This window comes from Jatropha curcas, chromosome 8 (assembly GCF_041381405.1).
Source record: "Jatropha curcas cultivar XTBG-Jc1 chromosome 8, XTBG_Jcur_1.0, whole genome shotgun sequence".
Classification (NCBI taxonomy): Eukaryota; Viridiplantae; Streptophyta; class Magnoliopsida; order Malpighiales; family Euphorbiaceae; genus Jatropha; species Jatropha curcas.
The window spans coordinates 28,129,382-28,154,858 of record NC_143158.1 but is presented as its reverse complement, the minus strand read 5'-3'; the positions used below and the strand labels follow the sequence as shown (position 1 = coordinate 28,154,858).

Sequence of the window (25,477 nt, the reverse complement as noted above, 5' to 3'; positions counted from 1 at the left end):
AAACCAAAAGAAATTCAATCTTAGGATTACGTCTTTTCAAAAAAGAAAATCGAGGTGAATTTAAAAAATATAAGTAAATTTTATTTTAAATTACTTTTAGAATGCTCATATTCACATAAGAAATAAAATTCATTAATCTTACAAATAGATATAAATTATCATATAAATTATGATTTCATTTTGTCTAAATGTTTTTATTTAAATAAATTGCTAGAAAAATTTGAAAAATATTTCAATCAATGTGATTTTAGACTAAGTAAAAAAAAATTAGAAGGAAAAATACATTTTAAACTCCCATTTGTATCAAATAGTATAATTTTAGACAAAGTATTTTGCTTTTTATTTTACTTTAGTTTTTTTAAGTCAAATGTATCTATGTAATAATATATTTATTTAGATTTTTAGAAACATATAGAATAGAATAAGTTATTATAATTTTTTCAAAATAAAAAAATAGACTTCCAATTCAAATCGAACCGGAAACACGAGTTAACTTATGATTTCAAATCGGTTCACGTTCATATGAACTTTAATCGCTCCTTAACCGTCAATTCCAATTTAACATTTTGAACCGACAGCTTCGACCTGATTCCAATTCCACCTGAACCGGTGGCAAGCCTTTGATTAGGTGAACTTATTATGATTAGGTGAACTTATTACAATACATCAAAGTTAGCCTAAAAGGTGAAGTTAATACAATAGACGAAAGTTAGTGTGTGAACGTGTTAGATTCAAAGTGATCGGACATTCTTTCTCTAGTTCGACCCTTTTCCGTGCATAGCGGGAGCTTCATGCACTGAGTTACTTTTTATATATGTACGTATGTATGTATGATTTATCCATTACAAGATTAGAAAAAGGTGAAGTTAGAACAGTTTATGAAAGTTAGCGTGTTATAGTTAAACAAATTATATATTCTCTTAATTTTAGTTTTTAGATTAAAATTTAGGTATCTTCTCCTTATGAAGTTTCAATGCTTCTCTGAAAATGACTTTTAGCAGAAAATTTATGAGTCATGACCCAGTTTATGTTACGACCAGCAGGTAAAAAGATTGGAATGCTACTTTCTATTCTGTTACTATCTACTCATATTGTGCTATTACTTGGTCATGATATCATTTTTAACTTCAAAAATGGAGAAAACAGGAGAAAAATATGAGAACGAAAACCCACCAATAAGGAGATCTCCGCATGTAATAGATATTTATTAAATGCGTTTTCCTTTTCTTGGTGGGAAAATTCATAGTTATTTAATCCAATAGACCCACTTTGCTGCTTCATCATTTTCCTTTGATATATATATATGCTTCATATATTTCTTTATTATCTGAAAAGAAAAGATATTTAATTATGATATTGACTTTCTGTTTAATGTCATTGTTGGTTTAGAAGAGCAGAAAATTAAGGAAGAGAAGGAAAATTTTGCAGAAAAAGAAAAAAAACTGCAGATTTTGTAAGTGTGAAGAAATAAATATTCACATCTTATTTTCCATTACAGCATAATGTAAATATTTATACTAAACTTATTTTAAAATTTGTTCGCCAACCTTCCATAAGTCAAGGAAGTTTGTTCACCAAACTTCTATAAGTCAAGGAAATTTGTTCACCAAACCTACCTAAAAGCAAGGTAGTTCACCTACTTCTTGACTTCAACAAAGTACAACAAAATCTAAATACCTCCAAAAACTGTCAACAACACTTGCATCAATTTTAGCTTCAATGGAGCTGTAGCTGTAACTTTAACACTCCTCCTTGATGCAAGAGTTGAAACAAACACCAAGTCTATTCCTAAGAAATTCAAATCTTGGTTTTTGCAATGCCTTGGTGAAAATATCTGTTGTTTGGTCTTCAGAACTGCAATGAACAACCTGAATTTCATTTTCCTTTTCAGCTTCACGTATTGCATGGTACTTGATTTTTTTATGCTTGGTTTTTCTATGGAAGATTGGATTCTTAACCATAGTAACAGCTGATTTGTTGTCACAAAGTATTTTAGTTGGATTCTCTTGATGAAAATTCATAATCATCTTCAACTCCTCCTCCATGATAGCTCTCCACTCAGGCAATTTTAAGGTTTCATCCACCTGAGTTGGTTCAAGTGAGACAACATTACATCTGCTGTAAATTTCCTCTAGGGATCTAGTTCCTCTAATTGCATAATCATCTTCATTTGATTCTTCTTCATTATCAACTGGAAGTTCTTGCTCTTGCTCTTGCTGGAAATGATCTTGTTCAAGAACTGATTTAGAATTTTCTGGTTCCATTTTACTCCAATCCCATTCATCTTTCTCATCGAATTTGACACTCCTGCTGACATACACATGTTTAGTAACAGGATTCAAAATTCTGTAGGCTTTGGATTCATTGTTGTTTTCAACTACAGATGGCAAATCAGCAACTAACTTCTTGGATTGTAGCAATTTTAATGAATTGAGATTGGTGTGACTAAGTCTCTTATGCCACAAATCAATTCTTCTTTATGACTCAAACAAGATTCTTCTTCGAAGTTTCTTAAATGTAGAGGAAAGCTTCTCCGTTTTATTTTGACAGCAAATAACTTTGAGCCAGAAGGATCACTTATTTCACAAGTTTTATCTTTAAATAGCAAACTGTAATTCTTATCCAGCAATTGACCAACCGAAAACAAGCTTTGATTTAGTTCCAGTACGTAAAGAACATCGGAAACACGTTTTGTACCTGAAGGAGTTTGTACAATCACATCTCCTTTGCCTTTGACATCAACAAGCCTCCCATCTCCAAGTCTGACTTTTGAAGAATAATTTGTATCCAAGCTATCGAAATTCACCAAGCTTGGTGTCATGTGGTTAGTGCAGCCACTATCAACAAGCCATGCTTCTTTAGCTTCAATTGAGACATCACATTTTTTGATTTCATTTGCAGCAAATAGTTGTTCTTCGTACTTTTCAGAATTTTTGGTGACTTGTGCATGATGGGCTTGTGTTTGTTGATTCTGGTTTGTAGAACAAACTTTCTTGGTGTGACCAAATTGCTTACAAACCTTACATTGACCTCCAGGTCTGAACCAGCAGTAGTTCTCAGTGTGGTTTGTTTTTTTGCAATGTGGACAAGGTGGAAATCTGTCTTTCCTCCAATTTTTTCTGAAATTGTTCTTCATTTTTGGTTGTTGAGTCACTGCAAGAGCCTTCTCTCCAAAGGTTTCTTCTTCCCTATAGGCTTTTCTTTGTTCTACAGCTTGTAGAGCATTTGAAAGCACATTCAATGATATTTGTGACATGTTCCAATTATCTTCAAGAGAAGAAATCTTGGCTTCAAATTTTTCAGGGAGAGTTACCATAACTTTCTCCACAATTCTCTTCTCTTCTAACTCTTATCCCAACAATCGAATTTGGTTTACAATTTTCATAACTCTATCAACATAATCTTTCACCTTTTCATTATCCTTCATTTTCAACATTTCAAATTAAATACCTGCATCTGTCTAGTTTTTTCAGATCCATGATACTAAATTTTTAACTTCTCCTAAGCTTCATGTGTTGTCTCACATGTCATAATCTTGGTGAAGATAGGATCTGCAACAGCTGCATGGATATAGGACAGAGCTTTTGGAGCCTTAGCAACCTCTTCTTCATGTTGTCTAATCTGCTGAAGGGTTGGATTTTGATTAAGAGGTGCAGGTACTCTGTTTTCCTCCACATACTGCCATAATCCAAGCCCCTTGAAATAAGCTCTCATCTTCACAGCCCAAACATGGTAGTTTTCCCCATTAAAATGAGGTGGTGAAAGAGACATGTTGCTGGAAGCCATTTGAGGAAAAGCAAATAAACATAAAAACTTCACAAATTCTGGTTTATTTGGTGGCTTTCTCTATGATTTTCACTCAAACACACTAAGGCCTTTGAGATCAAGGTTACTCTGATGCCACTTGTTGGTTTAGAAGAGCAGAAAATTAAGAAAGAGAAGGAAAATTCTGCAGAAAAAGAAAAAAAAACTGCAGATTTTGTAAGTGTGAAGAAATAAATATTCACATCTTATTTTCCATTACAGCATAATGTAAATATTTATACTAAACTTATTCTAATGTTTGTTCACCAACCTTCCATAAGTCAAGGAAGTTTGTTCACCAAACTTCTATAAGTCAAGGAAGTTTGTTCACCAAACCTACCTAAAAGCAAGGTAGTTCAACTACTTCTTGACTTCAACAAAGTACAACAAAATCTAAATGACTTTAACAAAATACCTCCAAAAACTGTCAACAACACTTGCATCAATTTTAGTTTCAATGGAGCTGTAGCTGTAACTTTAACAGTCATGCCCAACCTTCAAGTTGTACCTTTTTAAACATGGATAATGCAAGATGGGTAATTAGTCAATGTAATGGTTCCCTGTTTTTTTCCATTTAAGACCTTTCACATGGTTTGATTTCTGATACAACAGATATAGCTTGGGGGAAAAGCAAATTGCTACCGTATTACTGGAAATTTAGTTGCTTTTGCTAAATGGGTTTTCTGTTGTAAAATAATCAAACTGAAAACAAAGAGTGTTTGAGGTTTTACTCAGAGATGAATCCAAGAATTCTGACATTCTTGCTTGTTGCTTCCCTCCAAATTTTGAGCATAGAAGCACAGACTAACAGTCAAGATTGTAAGTTCACTACAGTTTGTATTCTCTACTTTCTTGGTTTGGTTATTTCACAAGAATTATGTTCTTTTTTACCTTCTTTCTTTTTATATATTTTTATCAAAAGTAGCATATATGGGTTCAATGCCAACTCAAGGGCCTTTCTTAACTATCTATAATTTTATTACCAATAAAAAAGATTCTATTTTTTTGTTTTCTGGGTCTAAATTCATATCAGAGATAATTATAAGCTGGAGAAAAAGAATTTGCCAAGTTAATATATATAGTTTTATATCTGAAATTCACACATATCTGAGTTACACAACCAAACCCAACTTTATAAAGCATGTAAATGAGATACAAATCTCACAAGTTATGCAATTATGCGCAGAAAATTCTTCTGTAAACTGTGTAAAAACCAGATTTTCGGTTTCTATAGATTCTAGATACATGTCAAACAAATGGGGAATTTATATGCTAATGACTTGTGTCACTGTTGATGCAGCAACTGCGCTGAATGCTTTAAAGGATTCAATGAGAAACACACCACCTAATTGGGTGGGTGCAGATCCTTGTGGAGATAGATGGGATGGCATAGGGTGCACTGGTCAACGCGTGACTTCCATGTAAATAGTTCACCTTCTTTGATTATCACCACTGACAAATTGTTGTCCTTATTTTAAGATTTGCCTGACTATTTTTAATTGCAGAAAATTGCCAAGCATGCGATTGACAGGACAGCTGTCTGGAGATATCTCATCCTTCTCAGAACTACAGATTCTGTAAGTCTCATAATTATTCTTCATCAATTGTTATTCTATTTAGATTGTGGGAAACAGGCCTATCTTTCTTAAGTATATTTATTTGGATTTTGTTATCTATTTTGAATGAAGAAATGAATTTTTTATTGTTATAGTTTATTTCTGATCTTCAGCATTTTTTTTATCAGGGATCTATCAAACAACAAGGAACTAGGAGGACCTCTTCCGTCTTCTATTGGGAATTTGAAGAAGCTAAGAAACTTGTAAGAACATAGCATTATAGTATTAATTGGGGTCATATATATCTATTGGTCACAGCGCTTTAATTGACTCTAACAATTTACTTTTTATTCTAGAATCCTGCTTGGTTGTAGTTTTTCTGGTCCTATCCCTGTTTCAATAGGATCACTGCAGCAACTGGTCTCTCTGTAAGGATCTCAACTTGCAAAACTTATGCTAGTTGGATGAATCTTGAAGAAGATGCTTTTGTTTCCTCTGCATACGCATTTGAAATTCTCAGAATTCATCCAATATTTGGCCTTTTGCCTCTTCTATTTTTCCTTTTTAACTTGTTTTGTAGTGCTGTTCCTGCCTGAACCAAAATTTCTGAAAAATCTTTATTGCTATTAACTGCAGATATCTAAATTCTAATAGCTTCAGTGGATCAATCCCACCTTCAATTGGCACTCTATCTAAGCTTTATTTGCTGGATCTAGCTGAAAATAAGCTTGATGGAACCATCCCAGTCTCCACAGGGACGACACCTGGTCTTGATATGCTAGTTAATACAAAACACTTGTATGTCAAAACTTTTTTGATTGGACTTTCTTTTGTTTTCATTAAGTCATTTTATGAAGACTAATATGTGTAGAACTTACTAACAGTCATTTTGAAGCGAACAAGCTCTCTGGCCCAATCCCATCTCAACTTTTCAGCTCAGACATGACTCTCATACGTTTGTAAGTCTCTTTCCAATGTATTATGATACTAATAGGGGAAGATGATAAGTTGCCAAAGAAATACAAATTATTTCTTGGTTCTATTTCTTCTTTTTGTTTGGGCAGGCTTTTGAACAGCAACAACCTCTCTGGTAGTATTCCTTCTTCTGTTGGCCTTGTAAAGACTTTGGAGGTTGTGTGAGTATCTGTATCGAAAACTTGAGTGTTTTAAATGTTGGCATTTCTGTCAATCAAGTTTGTCCTGAATGTATTATGTTGCCTACAGACGCTTTGATAGGAATTCATTGACAGGTCCTGTCCCTGAGAACCTCAACAATCTTACCAGTGTTAGTTTTTTGTAAGTAAACAGAAGAGAAATGTTTGCATTAAAGCTTTCATAATGATTTTATTGAACTCATTGATATGATTGCGTTTGGATTTTTACTCTTTTAAGAGTGCCTTGTTGTTCATTTTCAGATATTTATCCAACAATCAATTGACAGGACCTTTTCCCAACCTTACTGGGATGAATTTGCTCACTTACTTGTAAGGTTTTATGTGTCTATTAATATAATTTGTTATATTAGTAGGGAAAAAAAAAGCTTTATTCTTTTTTTGGACATGCAGGGACATCAGCAATAATAGTTTTGATGCATCAGAATTTCCTTCTTGGATTTCAACTTACCAATCTTTGACAACATTGTATGTCTCTCTTCCTCCCACCACACTCCTTGCTTATATTTATGAATCATCACATAGAGGATAAGATTAATGAAGAATTAAACAGCTTGGTTTTGTATTCTGTTGTGTGCTTAACACAAACCTTTTTACATCTTCCAAAGCCTGTATATGATGGAGGAAGAATCGAAATACGAATGAGAAACCAAGAGCTTGTCTAGTGTAAACAAATTCCATAAAATTACAACATTAAGGATAATACATTCTTGCAATTCAGAAAAAGGATTTATGAGAATTATCAACTCAGAATGACAAGGTATGTAGGAAAAGGATCGATGTTTGTAGAATCAAGACTTGGTACTAGCAGTACGATAAAAAATTATAGAACATTCAGAATTGTAGAATAAAAGTCCATGTGGAATCAGTTCATGAACAGAAAGGTAGAAATGGTTTTGTCAGGCTGTGCATGAATCAAGTTGAAAAGGGTTTTACTGTTTTGGTCTTCCCATAATTTATAATTTTTATATGGCAGAACGATGGAGGGCGTACAACTTCAGGGACAGGTTCCAACTAACTTCTTCAGCCTTCCCAGTTTACAGACTGTGTAAGTATCAGCCAACATTCACTTTCATGAAATGCCAAGGAGTCTCTATCAAAAAGCAATTAGTTAATTTTTCAGGGATTTGATAGAAACAAGCAGCTATATATAATTTATCGGATTACAATGCACTTGCTTATAGTTTGTTTTGACTTCTGGTTATAGGGTATTAAGTAACAACCTGCTTAATGGCTCTTTAGATATCGGAACAACCTATGGTAATGGATTACAACTTGTTGATTTGCGAAAAAATTTCATTTCTGCCTATACAAAAAGACCAGGACAAGATGAAGTTGCTGTCATGTAAGTCATGTTCTTCCAAACTTTTGACTCTTACACTACTAATGAACTTAAAATCAAGATAAACTTCCTCGAGATGTTCATTGCTTCTTATGATTGTTTTATCTTTTCAAATTTGCAGCCTTGTGAGCAACCCAGTTTGTGATGAAACAGGAGTAACAGAAACTTACTGCACTATTCCGCCACCTGGTTCTTCATATTCAACACCACAAAATAATTGTGTGCCTGCTTCTTGCACTGCAGATAAGACTTCAAGTCCTAACTGTAAATGCTCATATCCGTACACAGGACTTCTAGTTTTCAGGGCTCCATCATTCTCAGACTTGGGAAACTTCAACACTTACAAATCTCTTCAGCAAAAAATGATGGATTCTTTTAGGTCCAATCAACTTCCTGTGGATTCAGTTTCTCTAAGTAATCCAAGAAAGGATTCATCTCAGAATCTTGATTTAAATCTGAAAATCTTTCCATCAGGCCATGATCGTTTTAATCGAACAATTATTTCTGGTATTGGATTTGTGCTAAGCAGTCAGACTTTCGAGCCACCTCAAATGTTTGGATCTTACTATTATATTGCAGATGATTACAAGTATTTTCCTGGTATTTTCCACTTCATGCATGATTAAAAAAAGAATTGCTGCATCATTTTTTCTGTTCTTATAACACCTCTAATTGTCATTTAGGGGAAGATATAGGATCAAGCAAATCAAACACTGGCATTATCATTGGAGCTGTAGTTGGTTGTTCTGTTATTCTGCTATTATTAATCTTAGCAGGCCTTTATGCTTATCGTCGAAAGAAGAAAGCAAAAAGAGCAACCCAACAGAACAATCCTTTTGGTACAAGATTTTGAACAATTTTTCAATTATAGTATTCTCAAGTTCAAATGGAATCTCTCGGATTTACTTTGTTACTTCACATTGTGAAATTGTAGCACATTGGGATTCAAATAAGAACAGTGGTGCTGATATTCCTAAGATAAAAGCAGCCAAATGGTTTTCTTTTGAAGAGCTCAAGAGATATACCAATAATTTTTCAGAAGCCAATGATATTGGATCCGGGGGTTATGGAAAGGTTAACTTTTGATTACTAAATAAATTACTGAACCATGTAATCAAATTAGTAATACGAGGTTTCATTATAAGAGAATCAATAATTTCTTCTGTTGTTTACAGGTTTACAGAGGAAACCTTCCCTCTGGACAACTAATCGCCATCAAACGAGCTCAACAAGGATCATTGCAGGGTGGGGTAGAGTTCAAAAATGAGATTGAACTTCTATCTAGAGTTCATCATAAAAATTTAGTAAGCCTTCTGGGATTTTGCTTTGAGCGAGGTGAACAAATGCTTGTGTATGAGTTTGTTACAAATGGTAGTCTCAGTGGTAGTCTATCAGGTTTGTTAACCCTGCAAATACTTCAATTGGATGAACAATCACATGAGAAATTAAATTTATAACATTTGTTGCTCATTGGAACTTATTGTGAGACTAAACCTTTTTCGTTAAAAGGATGCTAATCCCTTCTTTCTTTTTCCCTACCATCCAAGCAGGGAAGACAGGAATCAGGTTGGATTGGGTCAGGAGACTTAAAATAGCCCTTGGTGCAGCAAGGGGTCTGGCCTATATGCATGAACTTGCTGACCCTCCTATTATACATAGGGATATAAAGTCCACCAACATTCTACTGGATGAACGGTTAATTGCAAAAGTTTCTGATTTTGGTCTCTCCAAGCCTGTTGGTGACACTGAAAAGGGTCATGTTACTACTCAAGTTAAAGGAACAATGGTCAGTATATCCATAACCTTCCTCTACGAAAAATACTCTAATTGTATCTTGTGATAATAATGAGAACTTAAAAGAGTACATGGTGTAAATGTAGTTCATCTGATGTTGAAAAAATGCAAGCTGAAAAGACAGAAAATGGAGTGAGAAGAAAAATGATGCCGACAATTATTTAGCTAGTAGCTACCATCTTCCTAGGAGTGAATTTGTAAATGTTGGAGCTGAAAATACTTATTTAACATTTTTTAGGGCTATATGGATCCAGAATATTACATGACACAGCAGCTAACAGAGAAGAGTGACGTTTATAGTTTTGGAGTTGTTATGTTGGAGCTTCTAACTGGAAGAAGACCAATAGAACGGGGACATTACATAGTGAGGGAGGTAAGGTTGGCACTTGATAGAACAAAAGATTTATATAACCTCCATGAACTTCTTGACCCAGGCATTGGTCTAGAAACAACATTAAACGGTCTAGATAAGTTTGTGGATCTTGCAATGAGATGTGTACAAGAATCAGGTGCAGACAGACCTAAAATGGGTGAGGTAGTGAAAGAAATAGAGAATATCTTGCAGCTAGCTGGTTTAAACCCCAATGCTGAATCAGCATCTACTTCAGCAAGTTACGAGGAAGCAGGCAAGGGAAGTCATCCTTACAGCAAAGATGCATTCGATTGTAGTGGGGGCTTTCCACCTTCAAAGATAGAGCCACAATGAACATTATTATTACATTTCAATTTTGATATTCCCTACAGTTTGGAGTGTTTAAATCTGTTCTGAGTTTTCTTTTATTGTTCAAAGCATGTAATTCAAATTGAGTTCTTTGCTTGTGAATATTTAGCAGAAGTGATGCTTTTGATATTGATAGACAGAAAAAAATTGTAAGACAGACAGATTTTGTTGTTTGTGTGCTTCCTGTTTAGATTTGCAACAGATTTTATTTTTCACTACTCTTTTCTTTTCCCCTTCTATTTCCCTGATAGAGCATACAAAATATTCTACATCTATTTTTACCTGCTCATCAGGACTTTGGTTTCTCCAACAGGGCAGAGAAATACCATTCATTTTTTTGAATTCCTCTGTCAAGCTTCATGCCTGCATTCCATCTCAGCTTCTTGAATCCAACACGATCTATCATCGGAATGTAAGTCTGGTTCAACTGTGATCCAAAGCAGAAGAAATGATCAAGCCAGAAAAGTCCTCCAGGCCTCAAAACTCTATAAATGTCGTAAAGATTGAATTCAAGCGTTGTGTCTGGTATCCAATTACTTAAAACATGCATAGAATGAACAATATCAAGGGTGTTTTCGAAGAATGGAAGCTTTTGTGAAACACTGAGGTGGATTGGAATCAATCCTCTTGATGCAATAAAGCTATTGAATGGACCATCAAGATTCATTGTGCTTGTAATGATAGTAATATTTCTCTCTTTCATTCTTGCTGCAAATGTTCCTGTGCCACCTCCTTTTTCAAGTCCAATACGAATACTTCCCTGAGGTTTTACTTTAAGTACTTGATCAATTCCATAATCAAGTCCTCCTTTATCAAACATCCATCTTTTCTTTTCCCTTCCTTGTAAATCGAAACAATCTTTGCAGTCATAGTAACCTAGTGCATTTTTTCTATCAATCAAGCATTTGTAATTTTTTCAGGTATATGGATCCCATATAATGCTGTTATCTGGTGGAGTTGACCAAAGACTTTCTGGTAATGGGTTTGGCTCCACGTAGTTAGCCGGAGACTTAACGCTCTTAGCCGATGATATCTCCACAGATCATTCCTCTGATTTAGGAACAGATTACAATTAATTTCCTATAATTAATCTCTGTAATTCCTTTCCATATTTTGTTTGTATTCTCCCTATTTAAAGGGCCTTATACATCAATACAAATCATCAAGAATTCCAAATCCTCAAACACTTTCATGGTATCAGAGCTTCGGTTCTGAAAATTATCCCTCCCTCTCCTTTCTCTCTCATATTTTTTAGCTGCTGCCGCCGATAGCCATGACACAAACACCCACCTCCATTCACCCTGCCTACTCTGTGACTAACATCCAATCAAAAATAAGAACCCTAGATGGTAGCACAGTTACATACACATCATGGGTGAAATTATTCAAGTTTCATTCTATTGCATACCGTGTTCTTGATCACATTGATGACACGCCACCCCCAGCCTCTACAGATCCATCATACAGTGCTTGGAAAGAAATAGATGCCTTGGTGTCTCAATGGATTTACAGTACCGTGTCTGATGAACTGCTCACCCGCATCCTCGACACTGAAGCTACGGCTAGAAAAACATGGCTGAAACTTGAGAAAATCTTCCTTAGCAACAAGAAAGCAAAAGCGGCAGCTCTTGAAACAAAATTCGTTAATCTCACCCTTGCAGCCTGCAGTTCCGTTGATGATTACTGCAAGAAATTGAAAGACATCGCCGACCAACTGAACGATGTTGACCAACCAGTTACAGAATCCCGATTGGTCTTACAACTGGTTCGTGGCCTTCCTCAAGAATTCGACGCCATAGCTTCTCTTATTAACTCACAAAACGCAGACTGGGACCTTGCACGAACCATGTTGAATGATGAGGTCATTCGCCAGGCTGCACGACAACAAACCACCTCTGTCCTTGTCGCTCCAACCACGCAGACAAACCAAACCCAGCCGGCCACAACTCAACAACCTGAAAACAATCAGCCTCACAACAGTTCTTACCACTCCAATTATAGAGGCCGTGGTCGAGGCAGACGTGGCAGAGGCAGAGGACGCGGCTACAGGGGAAACTCTCCGGGGACTCCTTGGGCTATAACCCATCAGTCCGCCAATCAAACCTACCCAAAATGGGCTTGGTGGAACACTCCACCTTGTCCCTACCCAACACAAACTCCATGGCCACCAAATCATATTCAAAACACACCCAATGCCCATTATGCCGCTTATTCAGAACAGCAGCCATACGGCCCAGCACCACCATATCCCCCTCCACCGCATACTGGATATGATGCTTTAAGTCCTTCCGATCTCAGCCAAGCTTATAACACGATGCAACTCAACTACACAGATCCAAATCTGATCATGGATACAGGGGCAGAACATCATGTCACCGACAACCGAGGTATGATTCGCAACCCTGACTCTTTTCCTGTTAACACTAAACTTTTAGTCGGCAACGGACACTATTTACCAATTGAGGGCTCAGGAACAGGTTACCTTCCCATCCTTAACCGTACATACATCCTCCCAAACATACTTTACAGCCCACAGATCATTAAAAATTTATTATCTGTCCGCCGTTTTACACGTGATAACAATATTTCTGTTGAATTTGACCCTTTTGGTTTCTCTTTGAAGGACCTCAAAACAGGACAGCTCCTTTCCCGCCACAATAGTACCGGAGATCTCTATCCTGTCACTCCACCAACCCTACCACCACAAGCTTGTTCAATCACATCTCCCAATTTACCTTGGCACGATCGCCTCGGTCACCCTGGCACACAAGTTTTAGATGTTTTAACCAAACAGTTTGGTCTTCCTTGTAATAAGAACAAGCATTTATTTTTTTGCAATTCTTGCCATTTATCTAATAGCAAACGATTACCTTTTTATGAGTCAAATTCCTTTACTTTTTCACCATTTGATATAATACACTGTGACTTGTGGACCTCCCCTATTCCAACCAAATCTGGATATAAATACTACATGGTGCTAATTGATAATTTTTCCAATTATGTGTGGGTATACCCTCTCAAGTTCAAATCTGAAACTTTCACCACCTTTACTAAATTCCATAAACTCATAGCCACCCAATTCAACCGCAATATCAAAACTTTTCAATGTGACTTGGGGGGAGAATTTGACAACCATAACTTCAAAATTTTTGCCCAACAACATGGTCTGTTATTCCGTTTTTCATGCCCCCAAACATCTTCCCAAAATGGTCGGGCTGAACACATGATTCGTCGTCTCAACGACATCATCCGCTCACTCCTCATCCATGCTCAATTACCACCTATGTTTTGGGTCGAAGCACTTCACACTGCTGCCTATCTCCATAACATCCTTCCAACCAAACGTCTCAATTATTTCACACCCACTTTTGCCTTATATCTCCGCCACCCGACATACGATCACTTACGTGTGTTCGGGTGTGCTTGTTATCCCAATACCTCCGCAACCCAACCCCACAAATTACACCCAAGATCCATTAGATGCATCTTCCTTGGATACCCTCCAGATTTTAGGGGATACCGATGCTTTGACCCTACAACCGGGAAGATCCACATATCACGACATGTAACCTTTGATGAACAAACTTTCCCATACACCATTCCAACTCCACCCAAAACATACACATTTCTTGATGAACAACCACCACCAGGATTTCAGTTTATACAACCTCACCCAACACCAAACACCACCCAAACCCAAAAACGCCCAATCTCTCACCCCATAATATACACCCGCCGCCATAAACAACAGCCCCTTAACCCAGTCTCACAAAATCCCAACACTCAGACCACCGCTGTATCAAAACCTGCACAGAATACTCATCAAATGACCACCCGCTCCAAAGCTCGCCATGCCCTTATGACCACCTCAATTTCACCAATACCCACCTCTTATGCAAAAGCTTTTTCTGACCCTCATTGGTTAAGTGCTGTGCAGGCTGAGTTTCGTGCTTTGCAGGAAAATGATACATGGGAACTCGTGCCTCGCCCTCCTGACCGACCAGTCATTCGGTGTATGTGGCTTTTTCGACACAAATTTAAATCAGATGGGTCACTTCAAAGGTACAAAGCACGTTTGGTGGTAAATGGCAAATCTCAAACGGTGGGCATTGACTGTGACGATACTTTTAGTCCCGTAGTGAAACCCGCTACTATACGGACTGTGTTATCCATTGCAGTTTCCCGTTCTTGGCCAATACACCAGTTGGATGTCAAAAACGCGTTTTTTACATGGGCATTTAAATGAAACTGTTTTTATGCATCAACCCCCGGGTTTCACAGATAGAAGATACCCTCATTTTGTGTGCAGATTGAAAAAATCCCTTTATGGGCTCAAACAGGCTCCACGGGCATGGTACACCAGATTTGCAACCCATCTGCTGTCTCATGGGTTTCGCAGCAGTGTGTGTGACAATTCCCTATTCATTTTCTCAAAGGGAAATCAGCTTGCTTATTTACTTCTGTATGTTGATGATATAGTGCTCACTGCCTCTTCTAATGAGTTATTGCAGAATATTATCCGCATGCTCTCACGAGAGTTTGCAATGACAGATTTGGGCCGGGTGCATCATTTCCTGGGAATCAAAGTGACACGGACATCTGGTGGGTTATTTTTGGATCAGTCTCAATACACAAAGGATATCATCTCCAGAGCTTCAATGTCCTCATGCAAACCGTGTGCCACCCCAGTCGATCTATCATCAAAACTGAGTGCTTCTGATGGACCTCTCTTCCATGATCCAACATTATACCGCAGTCTTGCTGGCGCATTACAGTATCTCACATTCACACGCCTAGATATATCATATGCTGTTCAACAAATATGCCTCTTCATGCATGAACCGCGGGATCCACACTATGCCTTTCTCAAAAGAATAATCCGATATTTACAAGGCACAGTTGACTACGGTATAAGAATTGGCAAGACAAATACACATACCTTGGTAGCATACTCAGATGCAGATTGGGGTGGATGCCCAGACTCCAGAAGATCAACTAGTGGCTACTGTGTTTTCCTTGGTGATAATTTGATTTCATGGTCTTCAAAACGGCAGCCTACTATCTCACGGTCTAGTGCAGAGGCAGAATATAGAGGAGTAGCCAATGCTGTTGCAGAGACCACCTGGCTTCACAATTTACTTCTGGAATTACACCTCTCACTTCAGCAGGCCTCTGTCGTATACTGTGACAATGTTTCCGCGGTGTATATGTCTGACAATCCTGTCCAGCATCAACGCACAAAACACATTGAGATAGACATACACTTTGTACGGGAGAAAGTTCGAATAGGCCACATTCGGGTCTCACATGTCCCATCTGCTTTTCAATATGCTGACATCTTCACCAAAGGCCTATCTCGACAGTTGTTCCAGTCATTTCGATCCAGCTTGAGCGTCTGTCCTCCGCCAGCTCAAACTGCGGGGGAGTCTTAGCCGATGATATCTCCACATATCATTCCTCTGATTTAGGAACAGATTACAATTAATTTCCTGTAATTAATCTCTGTAATTCCTTTCCATATTCTGTTTGTATTCTCCCTATTTAAAGGGCCTTATACATCAATACAAATCATCAAGAATTCCAAATCCTCAAACACTTTCAAACGCGACATCTCCGGCGAGGAAGAGGCTCACATCCTCTTAACATCAACCGGTTAGCAAAAACATCATCTACAGGACATTCTCCACCAATCTCATAACTCATGCACTTAGTCAACTCTTCTTGATATCTCAGGCAGCCTGCACCCACCGGCGGATAGACCTCATCGGAGCCAGTCCTGGGAGAGTAACCAAGTGGGAGTTTATGAGGGGCTATTGCTAACATAACCTCGTCAGAAAAACCATCAATAATGAATTTATCATTATTATCATCCGAGTCCTTGACAGGTTGCTTACTTAGTTCCATAAGAAGCGCCTGTACAAGCAAGTTGGTGGAGTTAAGCTTGTGGTGCAACTCATCAAGCAATAAATAACTTGTAGCAAGTTGTTGTTTAGTGGAGTTGAGCTCTTGGGGAAGATGATTGGAATCCCAGATAGGGAAAGGGATGTGATTAGTGTAGGAAGGAAGTTTCAGGCTCAAAGAAGGGCCAGCAAAGATATAGATAGTTAAAAGATTGGTTAATATTACAAGAACAAGCATCTTGAGCTTGTACTTGGCGTGGAGTTGTTGATTATGTGAATGCCTTTTCTGGTAATCATCAGCCCCACTTCCCATTTTTCACTTTCTTTCTCTTCCACTTTAGAAGTAGTATAGTATTTGAAAGAAGATAGAAAGTAGAAGAAAGGGAGGGAATAAGAGGAGAAAGAAAGATTGCATGTTCTTGTAGAAGCTTTGGTGAGTGTGAATAGCCGGCCAGTTTGGACTTTCAGGAATTTAGCAATTAGTATATATTGAAGATGACAATTTCAATTCTTATTACCACTCACTCCGAATCTTGGCTCCCTTCTCATTAATGATAAAGGGATTCATGTTTACCAATAAGCCTTGAGATTTGCTTCAAGCTATTATTTTAACAAGTGATATATACAAGTGTGCAATAATTAAAATTATTTCTTTTTATCCGAATAATAATAATAATAAAATAGTTAGTTTGATGTTGCTATTTCTAATAACAAAAATTAGAAACCCGGTAACTCAGTGGCAATGAGCACTTACCGGGTTGATCGATATGACTTAAGTCATGGGTCCGTCTTATGCAGAGCAAACCCTTTCATGCCAAACCTCTTTGCTGTCAAGGGCAAGCGAGAATCAGTCGGAGTCATTGGTGTTAAAGTTACAGCTACAGCTCCATTGAAACTAAAATTGATGCAAGTGTTGTTGACAGTTTTTGGATGTATTTTGTTAAAATCATTTAGATTTGTTGTACTTTGTTGAAGTCAAAAAGTAGGTAAAGTACCTTGCTTTTAGGTAAGTTTAGTAAATAAATTTTTTTGACTTATGGAAGGTTGGTAAATAAACTTTAGAATAGCTCTAGTATAAATGTTTATATTATGCTGTAATGGAAATAATGAGATGTGAATATTTGTTTCTCCACACTTACAAAATCTGTAGATTTTTCCTTCTCTGCAGAATTTTCCTTCTCTTTCTTATTTTTCTGCTCTTCTAAACCAACAAGTGGTATCAGAGCAACCTTGATCTCAAAAGGCCGTGTGCGTGTTTGAGTGAAAATCATAGAAAAAACCACCAAATAAACCAGAATTTGTGAAGTTTTCTGTTTATTTGCTTTTCCTCAAATGGCTTCCAGCAGCATATCTCTTTCACCACCTCATTTTAATGGGAAAAACTACCATGTTTGGGCTGTGAAGATGAGAGCTTATTTCAAGGGGCTTGGATTATGGCAGTATGTGGAGGAAAACAGAGTACCTCCACCTCTTAATCAAAATCCAACCCTTCAGCAGATTAGAAAACACGAAGAAGAGGTTGCTAAGGCTCCAAAAGCTCTGTCTTATATCCATGCAGCTGTTCAGATCCTATCTTCACCAAGATTATGACATGTGAGACAGCACATGAAGCTTGGGAGAAGTTAAAAATTGAGTATCATGGATCTGAAAAAACTAGATAGATGCAGGTATTTAATTTAAGAAAAGAATTTGAAATGTTGAAAATGAAGGACAATGAAAAGGTCAAAGATTATGCTGATAGAGTTATGAAAATTGTAAACCAAATTCGATTGTTGGGAGAAGAGTTAGAAGAGAAGAGAATTGTGGAGAAAGTTATGGTGACTCTCCCTGAAAAATTTGAAGCCAAGCTTTCTTCTCTTGAGGATACTTGGAACATGTCACAAATATCATTGAATGTGCTTTCAAATGCTCTACAAGCTGTAGAACAAAGAAAAGCCTATAGGGAAGAAGAAACCATTGGAGAGAAGGCTCTTGTTGTGACTTATAAAACAAAAATGCAAGAAGGAGGTTCAAGAGGCCAGCAATCTAACAGAGAACAAAAAATGAAGAAGAATTTCAGAAAAAAAAGCTGGTTTAGACCTGGAGCTCAATGTAAGGTTTGTAAGTAATTTGGTCACATCGAAAAAGTTTGTTCTACAAACCAGAATCAACAAACACAAGCCCATCATGCACAAGTCACCGAAAATTCTGAAAAGTATGAAGAACAACTATTTGCTGCAAATGAAATTGAAAAATGTGGTGTCTCCATTGAAGCTAAAGAAGCATGGCTTGTTGATAGTGGATGCACTAACCACATGACACCAAACTTGGTGAATTTCGATAGCTTGGATAGAAACTATTCTTCAAAAGTCAGACTTGGAGATGGTAGGCTTGTTGATGTCAAAGGCAAAGGAGATGTGATTGTACAAACTCCTTCAGGTACAAAGCTTGTTTCCGATGTTCTTTATGTACCAGAACTAAATCAAAGCTTGTTTTCGGTTGGTCAATTGCTGGATAAGAATTACAGTTTGCTATTTAAAGATAAAAATTGTGAAATAAGTGATCCTTCTAGCTCAAAGTTATTTGCTGTCAAAATGAAACGGAGAAGCTTTCCTCTAAATTTAAGAAAATTCGAAGAAGAATCTTGCTTGAGTCATAAAGAAGAATCTGATTTGTGGCATAAGAGATTTGGTCACACCAATCTCAATTCATTAAAATTGCTTCAATCCAAGAAGTTAGTTGATGATTTGCCATCTGTAGTTGAAGACAGCAGTATATGTGAAATCTGTCAGTTAGACAAACTCAACCAAACACCATTCCCAACTGATCAAGCATGGAGAGCTTCTATGAAACTTGAATTAAAACACACTGATGTGTGTGCCCCTATGAGTGTCTCATCTTACAATGGCAGCAAGTATTTTATATTGTTTATTAATGACTACACCAGATTCTGCTGGGTATATTTCCTCCAATACAAATCTGAAGTTTTCAAAATGTTCTTGAAGTTTAAATCAATGGTAGAGAATCAAGCTGGCTCCCCAATCAAGATTTTAAGATTTGATAATGGGGCTGAATTTACATCCAATCAATTCAAGCAATATTTGCAAGAAGCGGGCATTCACCATCAATTAACAGTAGCTTACACACCTCAACAAAATGGTGTAAGTGAAAGAAAGAATAGACTTGTGATGAATATGGCGAGATGTCTCTTGTTTGAGAAAAATCTACCCAAAGTTCTTTGGGCTGAAGCTGTAAACACTGCTGTATATCTTCAAAATCAGCTTCCAACCAAAGCTATTGTTGGAAAAACTCCTTTTGAAAGTTGGTTTTGAGTTAAACCATTAGTAAGTCATCTCAAAATCTTTGGAAGCCTATGTTATTCATTTATTCCAAATGCAAAAAGAGGGAAATTGGATCAACGAGCTGAAAAAGGAATTTTATTAGGCTACAGCAGTGAATCCAAAGCCTACATAATTTTGAATCTTGTTACTAAACAGGTGTATATCAGCAGGAGTGTCAAATTCGATAAGAAAGGTGAATGGGATTGGAGTAAAATGGAGCTAGGAAATTCTAAATCAGTTCTTGAACAAGATCATTTTCAGCAAGAGCAAGAACTTCCAATTGACAATGAAGAAGAATCAGATGAAGATGATTATGCAATTAGAGGGACTAGATCCCTAGAGGAAATTTACAGCAGATATAATGTTGTCTCACTTGAACCAACTCAGGTGGATGAAGCCTTAAAATTGCATGAGTGGAGAGCTGCCATAGAGGAGGAGTTGAAGATGATTATGAATTTTCAGCAAGAAAATCCAACTAAAATACTTTGTGACAATAAATCAACTGTTTCTATGGTTAAGAATCTAATCTTCCATGGAAAAACCAAGTATACAAAAATCAAGTACCATGCAAAAACCAAACCAAACAGCAGATATTTTCACTAAGGCATTGCAAAAACCAATATTTGAATTTCTTAGGAATAGACTTGGTGTTTGTCTTAACTCTTGCATCAAGGAGGAGTGTTAAAGTTACAGCTACAGCTCCATTGAAGCTAAAATTGATGCAAGTGTTGTTGACAGTTTTTGGATGTATTTTGTTAAAGTCATTTAGATTTATTGTACTTTTTTGAAATCAAGAAGTAGGTGAAGTACCTTGCTTTTAGGTAAGTTTGGTGAACAAACTTTCTTGACTTATGGAAGGTTGGTGAACAAACTTTAGAATAGCTCTAGTATAAATGTTTACATTATGCTGTAATGGAAATAATGAGATGTGAATATTTGTTTCTCCACACTTACAAAATCTGTAGATTTTTCCTTCCCTGCAGAATTTTCCTTCTCTTTCTTATTTTTCTGCTCTTCTAAACCAACAATTGGATTCACTAACCTCATGCAAGAAAAATTAGTTTCATACCATACTATGGACAAAGAAGCAAAAAAGTAAGAACAAACATATTTACACCATGTAATCTAACTTGCTGGCTTTCTTTCAATTACCAAGTTCAATATTTAACTAACCAAAAATATGAAATTTGTTTACATAGCTGAACGCAATGAGCATAAAATTATAAATCAGAGAGAATTACAACACAGTTGCATTCTATTATAGAGGGGACTTTCCACCTTAAAACATAGAACACAATGAGCATCGTCACATTTCATTTTTACATTTGCCTACAAGTCCTCAGGAGAGTGGAACGCTCTACCATTTTCTGGCTTGATAATTTTTTCTCATTTGGATAACAATTGAATCGGACTTGATAGTTTACATTGGCTTCAAGAAGCTAATGAGGAATGGACGCCTGACGCTTCACAGGGGAATTCATAAAAATGAATGGTATTTGTCTGCACTGTTGGAGAAACCCATGACTTGAGCATATGCTTCATGTTCACTACATAGAAAAGAATTCCAATTTCTCAATTCATTCTTCAGTACAATCCAAGATGTGAGTTTTCAAATTTGAACCAAACCGAACCGAATCAGGGCAAACGAAACAGACCAAAGTTTCTAAAGTAAAAACCAATTGAATTGAATAGTCAGCTTTTGAGCTTATTTTTCAGGCATTTTTTTTAATCTAGTTTTATGGTTCTAGACTTATTTTTTGAGCTTCCAAAAATTAAATGTAATAAGGTTCAATTTGTCTTTTAAATTTGGGTACAACATACAATTTGCTTAAAATTGACTTTTTTTTTATACAATTTACCCCTTCAACTTGCACTAAAAGAACAAAATGCCCAGTTGCTTTTTAAAATTTTTTTTTATAGTTTTAACTAATATAAATTACTTAATAAACTTAAAATCAGAAAATAAAAAAGTATTTAAAAATATGATAATAATTATAAAAATTTACATTATTTGATTTAAAATTAATCTAATAAGTATTTGATTTAAAAAAATTATAGAATTAGAAAAAGTATTAAAATATATTGAAATATTTTATTAGAAAAATATATATTTTTTGTTTAGTTGTTTTTTAATTATATTTGATTTAGATCAAATATTTAATTACTTTTTAATTGTATTTGATTTATATTAAATAATTTATTTTCTGGGATACAAGTTGGGCATTTTGTATTTTTGGTACAAGTTCAAGGGGTAAACTGTAAAAAAAATTAATTTTTGAACAAATTTTATGTTGGGTCCAAATTCAGAAGGCCAATTGGTTGCTGATCCATGAAAACCGAATCGCACTTAGGTATTTAACTCGGTTCGTTGGTTTGGTCAGTTGGGTGGAAGTTTGCTTGCACCAGGACTCACACTAATGCACGTAACATATCACACTTCCTCACTTCCCTGTCACGCCAAACACTCACCACCATCATCACAGCCACCGGCTCCTCAACCGTGACCGTCCTCTCTCTCGAGGTTCTCTTCGTTTCTCTCTTATTTTTATAAATGAAATCTTTTACAAGTTCATGTTTTTTCTATTCTATGTGTGGTTTTGATTTTCTTTCCTTTTATTTTATTTTCTTTTCTTGATTTTTATATTACTTGAAGTTGAAAAGGAAAATATGATTGTGGAATTCAAAGGAATGTTTCTAATTGATAAATTATACACACAGTTTAATGCAGATAGAAGAACACAAAAAGTTAAGAAATTTACCTCTTCCCATTCACTGAATTTATTTCTTTCATTCTTTCTCTGTTTAATTCGCCTGCTTTGTGGTTTAATATATATTTAGTAAATGCTTGATGAATATTAATATTTGATCATGTGATTTTTATTGATCTTTTTTTTAAAATTACATAAATTGGGTTCCCTTTTACGTTGCTAGAGCTCTATAGTTTAGCTATAATGCTGATACATCTGGACGTGCTATACTGGTATCAGATACTTACTACTATTTTGCTTTATTTGTCGCACCAGAAACACCGGCTATGGCTGAATCAACAATGTTTGTGGTTGCTCAAACCATTGGCAGTATTTTGTGTTGCAAGTGTGGTATTCCAATGGTACCAAATGGTGTTAATATGTGTTTGACTTGTCTGCGTTCCGAAATTGACATTACCGAAGCTTTAAGAAAGCGAATGACCATCCTGCATTGTCCTGATTGTAGCAGCTACTTGAAGCCACCAAGCACTTGGATTAAAGCCCATTTAGAATCAAAAGAACTGTTGAAATTTTGTATTGACATGCAGAAGAAGCTGCATGATAAGGCTAAGGTTAGGGTAGTTGGTGCAGTCTTTGTTTGGACTGAACCTCACTCCAAGAGGATCAAGGTCAAGCTAATAGTCCAGAAGGAGGTGCTTAATGCGACAATTCTTGAACAATCATATGTAGTTGAGTATGTTGTGCAGCCTCACTTGTGTGGAAATTGTTCAAGAGTTCAAGCCAACCCTGATCAGTGGGTTGCTGTTGTGCAGCTCCGGCAACATGTTTCTCACAGGCGAACTTTCTTTTATTTGGAACAGTTGATTCTAAAGCATGCTGCTGCTGTTCTTGCAATTAAAATCAAACAGGTGGATCAAGGTATTGATTTTTTCTTTGCTAAGAGGAGTTACGCATTGAAATTTGTGGAATTTGTGGGTAAAGTTGCTCCACTCAAGGTTCGACATGATAAACAGCTTGTTTCTCATGATTCTAAAAGCAACAAGTATAATTATAAATATACCTTCTCAGTTGAAATCTGTCCTATTTCCCGTGAGGATTTGATTTTTTTGCCTCCAAAGCTTGCTGCTAGTTTGGGAAATATTGGTCCTCTTGTGATCTGCATCAAAGTGATAGATGGTATTTCTCTATTGGATCCATTTACTTTAAGGCATTGTTTCTTGAATGGTGAGCAGTATTGGAGGGCACCTTTTCAGTCTCTATTAACAAGCAGGCAACTTGTGGAATATATCATACTAGATGTGGAACCTTTTTCGTATGAACGTAGTGTTGGTAGTTCCAAGTATAAGTTAGTAGATGCTCAAGTTGCTCGCAGGTCTGATTTTGGAAAGAACAATAAGATTTTCCATGTTAGAACTCATCTAGGCCATATTTTGAGTGCTGGTGATGCAGCTCTTGGTTATGACCTTTATGGAGCTAACAGCAGTGGTTTGGAACTAGACCAGTACAGAGACCTTGTCCTTCCAGATGCAATTTTGATAAAGAAGAGCTATGGGGAAAGCAGTCAGAGGCAGCTTAAGGACTCTTATGGATGTACAAGTTCCTTGACAGAAATGGATGTTAATGAATCCAAGCCCTCAGAATATGAAGAATTCTTGAGAGATCTGGAAGAGAACCCTGAATCGAGGTTCAACATTTCATTAGAAGAGTCTCTAGAAGAGTTATTCACAAATCTTGATTTAAGTCAGAAGGAAGATGAAGAAGATAGCATGAAGGAGTGACTGGCACTTACTTTTGGGTTTTTATCTATTCCTTTTCTGGTTTCTCTTGAGGAATCATGACTCTTTTTCCATAAGTTTATTTTTATAGCCCAAAAACTTAAAGAGGGAATTTTGTAATTTACCCTATTTTATTCTACCTTTTTTTGTTTGTTTTGAAACATATTCATCTTTTTTTTTTTTTCTCCACAGGTAGGAAGAAAAGAAAATCAAAACATTTTAATTAATATTAGTTAATAGAACTATTGATCTAATAGCATCTGTTGAATTCTTAGTAACTGAGAGGAGTTGAATTGGCAGTATTAATGCATAGTCTTTTGTTTTGCTACATAATACACTAATATATTATTGAATATTTTGTTGATTTTGACACGATTAAATGAATGAAAGCCAAGAACTTCTCTCGAGTAATCTAGAGTACCTCACAGCTCAGGAAGAGGTCTGTTGAATTTGTTTTGTCTTTGTTAAAATGTACAAGTATTTGGTTTTGCATCTTTTTGTTTGCCTTTGGGGTATGGTATTCAGATGTTGATTATCTGTTCTTGTGGATTCAGCTTAATTGGAACCGGCTGTTTATAATTTAAATAGAGATGGCCATGCCAAGTTGAGTTGGCAGGAATTTTGATTTCTGCTCTGCTTGTTTGGTCAGACAAAACATTGACAACTGGTAATTGGTGCATCTACAAATCACTTTTAGTAATTAGTAGTAGCTGCTGTTTGCTTCTATGCAGTATTGCATTTCTTATGTTTTTGGATTCTTTAAAATAAAAAGATTGAGAGATGGATTGTTTATTAAAGGGTTAGTAACTTTTGCATTCCTGATTGCTGATCTGAATTTGCTTTGATGATGAGTTTCGGTAAGTGGTTATGAACGGATTGTTTCGATAGTATGCTCTGCATGTAACTTATTCTCCTTGATCTTTCACAATGGTTGAGTTATATTATAAATGTGGACTTCATCAACAAAGGGGTTTCTTGTATTGTTGCTTCTTACTGTTTGGTTCCTTTATTGCATCTCTGTGGTTATTAAGTTTTAAAGCATTTGTTTCTGCTAAGTCCTGAGGTAGTTTGATTTATGCGTTCCTCTGCTGTTTTAGGAATTGCTTTCTACTGGTTGAGCATCTGTTTCTGGCTATCCTGGTTTTGTTCTACAATTAGCTTTACTTTCTTATTGTATTATATATTATTTGGTACATCTTTGCTGCAAATTTAGTTGGCTGCAACTAACTATAGGTTAGTTAATAATTTCACAGGTTCAACTATAAATCACCTAATCTTTGAACTTAGTTGCTATTTATATTATTTAGTATAAATTTTTAAATTTAATTAAATATATGTATGATAATTGTGTGAAATACATAAAAAGAAAAATAGAGAGTAAAAAG

The 25,477-nt window shown here is 36.1% G+C and overlaps 1 protein-coding gene and 2 pseudogenes across 4 annotated transcripts; 2 read left to right on the top strand and 1 right to left on the bottom strand.

Moving 5' to 3' along the window:
* The first annotated feature begins 4,247 nt into the window (after positions 1-4,247).
* On the top strand, positions 4,248-10,607 carry LOC105639413 (leucine-rich repeat receptor protein kinase HPCA1). Of its 3 annotated transcripts, none has more exons than XM_089725203.1 (19): positions 4,248-4,623; positions 5,105-5,225; positions 5,310-5,381; positions 5,549-5,623; positions 5,717-5,788; positions 5,997-6,158; positions 6,245-6,319; positions 6,425-6,496; positions 6,585-6,656; positions 6,776-6,844; positions 6,926-7,000; positions 7,509-7,580; positions 7,740-7,877; positions 7,996-8,474; positions 8,558-8,713; positions 8,809-8,948; positions 9,050-9,269; positions 9,425-9,660; positions 9,755-9,900. In XM_089725203.1, exons 1-19 carry the CDS (start codon positions 4,542-4,544, stop codon positions 9,761-9,763), a joined length of 2,397 nt encoding a protein of 798 aa, XP_089581329.1. In that variant the 5' UTR covers positions 4,248-4,541; the 3' UTR covers positions 9,764-9,900. The 3 variants fall into 3 exon arrangements, with proteins under 3 accessions (XP_089581329.1, XP_089581327.1, XP_089581328.1); XM_089725201.1 differs by lacking the exon at positions 9,755-9,900 and adding an exon at positions 9,907-10,607 and having other exon boundaries at positions 4,267-4,623; XM_089725202.1 differs by lacking the exons at positions 4,248-4,623; positions 9,755-9,900 and adding exons at positions 4,968-5,010; positions 9,907-10,607.
* Positions 10,608-10,678: 71 nt separating this feature from the next.
* Positions 10,679-16,602, bottom strand: LOC149494488 (putative methyltransferase At1g29790; annotated as a pseudogene).
* Positions 16,603-21,998: 5,396 nt separating this feature from the next.
* On the top strand, positions 21,999-24,351 carry LOC119371260 (uncharacterized; annotated as a pseudogene). The gene is made up of 2 exons (XR_016321995.1): positions 21,999-22,130; positions 22,633-24,351. The product of XR_016321995.1 is annotated as an uncharacterized LOC119371260 (transcript).
* Positions 24,352-25,477: the final 1,126 nt, after the last annotated feature.

Excerpts from the sequence above, each read along its gene's own strand:
- LOC105639413 (XM_089725201.1), top strand. The coding sequence starts at position 4,542 with ATGAATCCAAGAATTCTGACATTCTTGCTTGTTGCTTCCCTCCAAATT. Across the intron at positions 5,226-5,309 it reads GGTCAACGCGTGACTTCCAT|AAAATTGCCAAGCATGCGAT; the intron begins GTAAATAGTTCA and ends TTTTAATTGCAG. Across the intron at positions 7,878-7,995 it reads CAAGATGAAGTTGCTGTCAT|CCTTGTGAGCAACCCAGTTT; the intron begins GTAAGTCATGTT and ends TCAAATTTGCAG.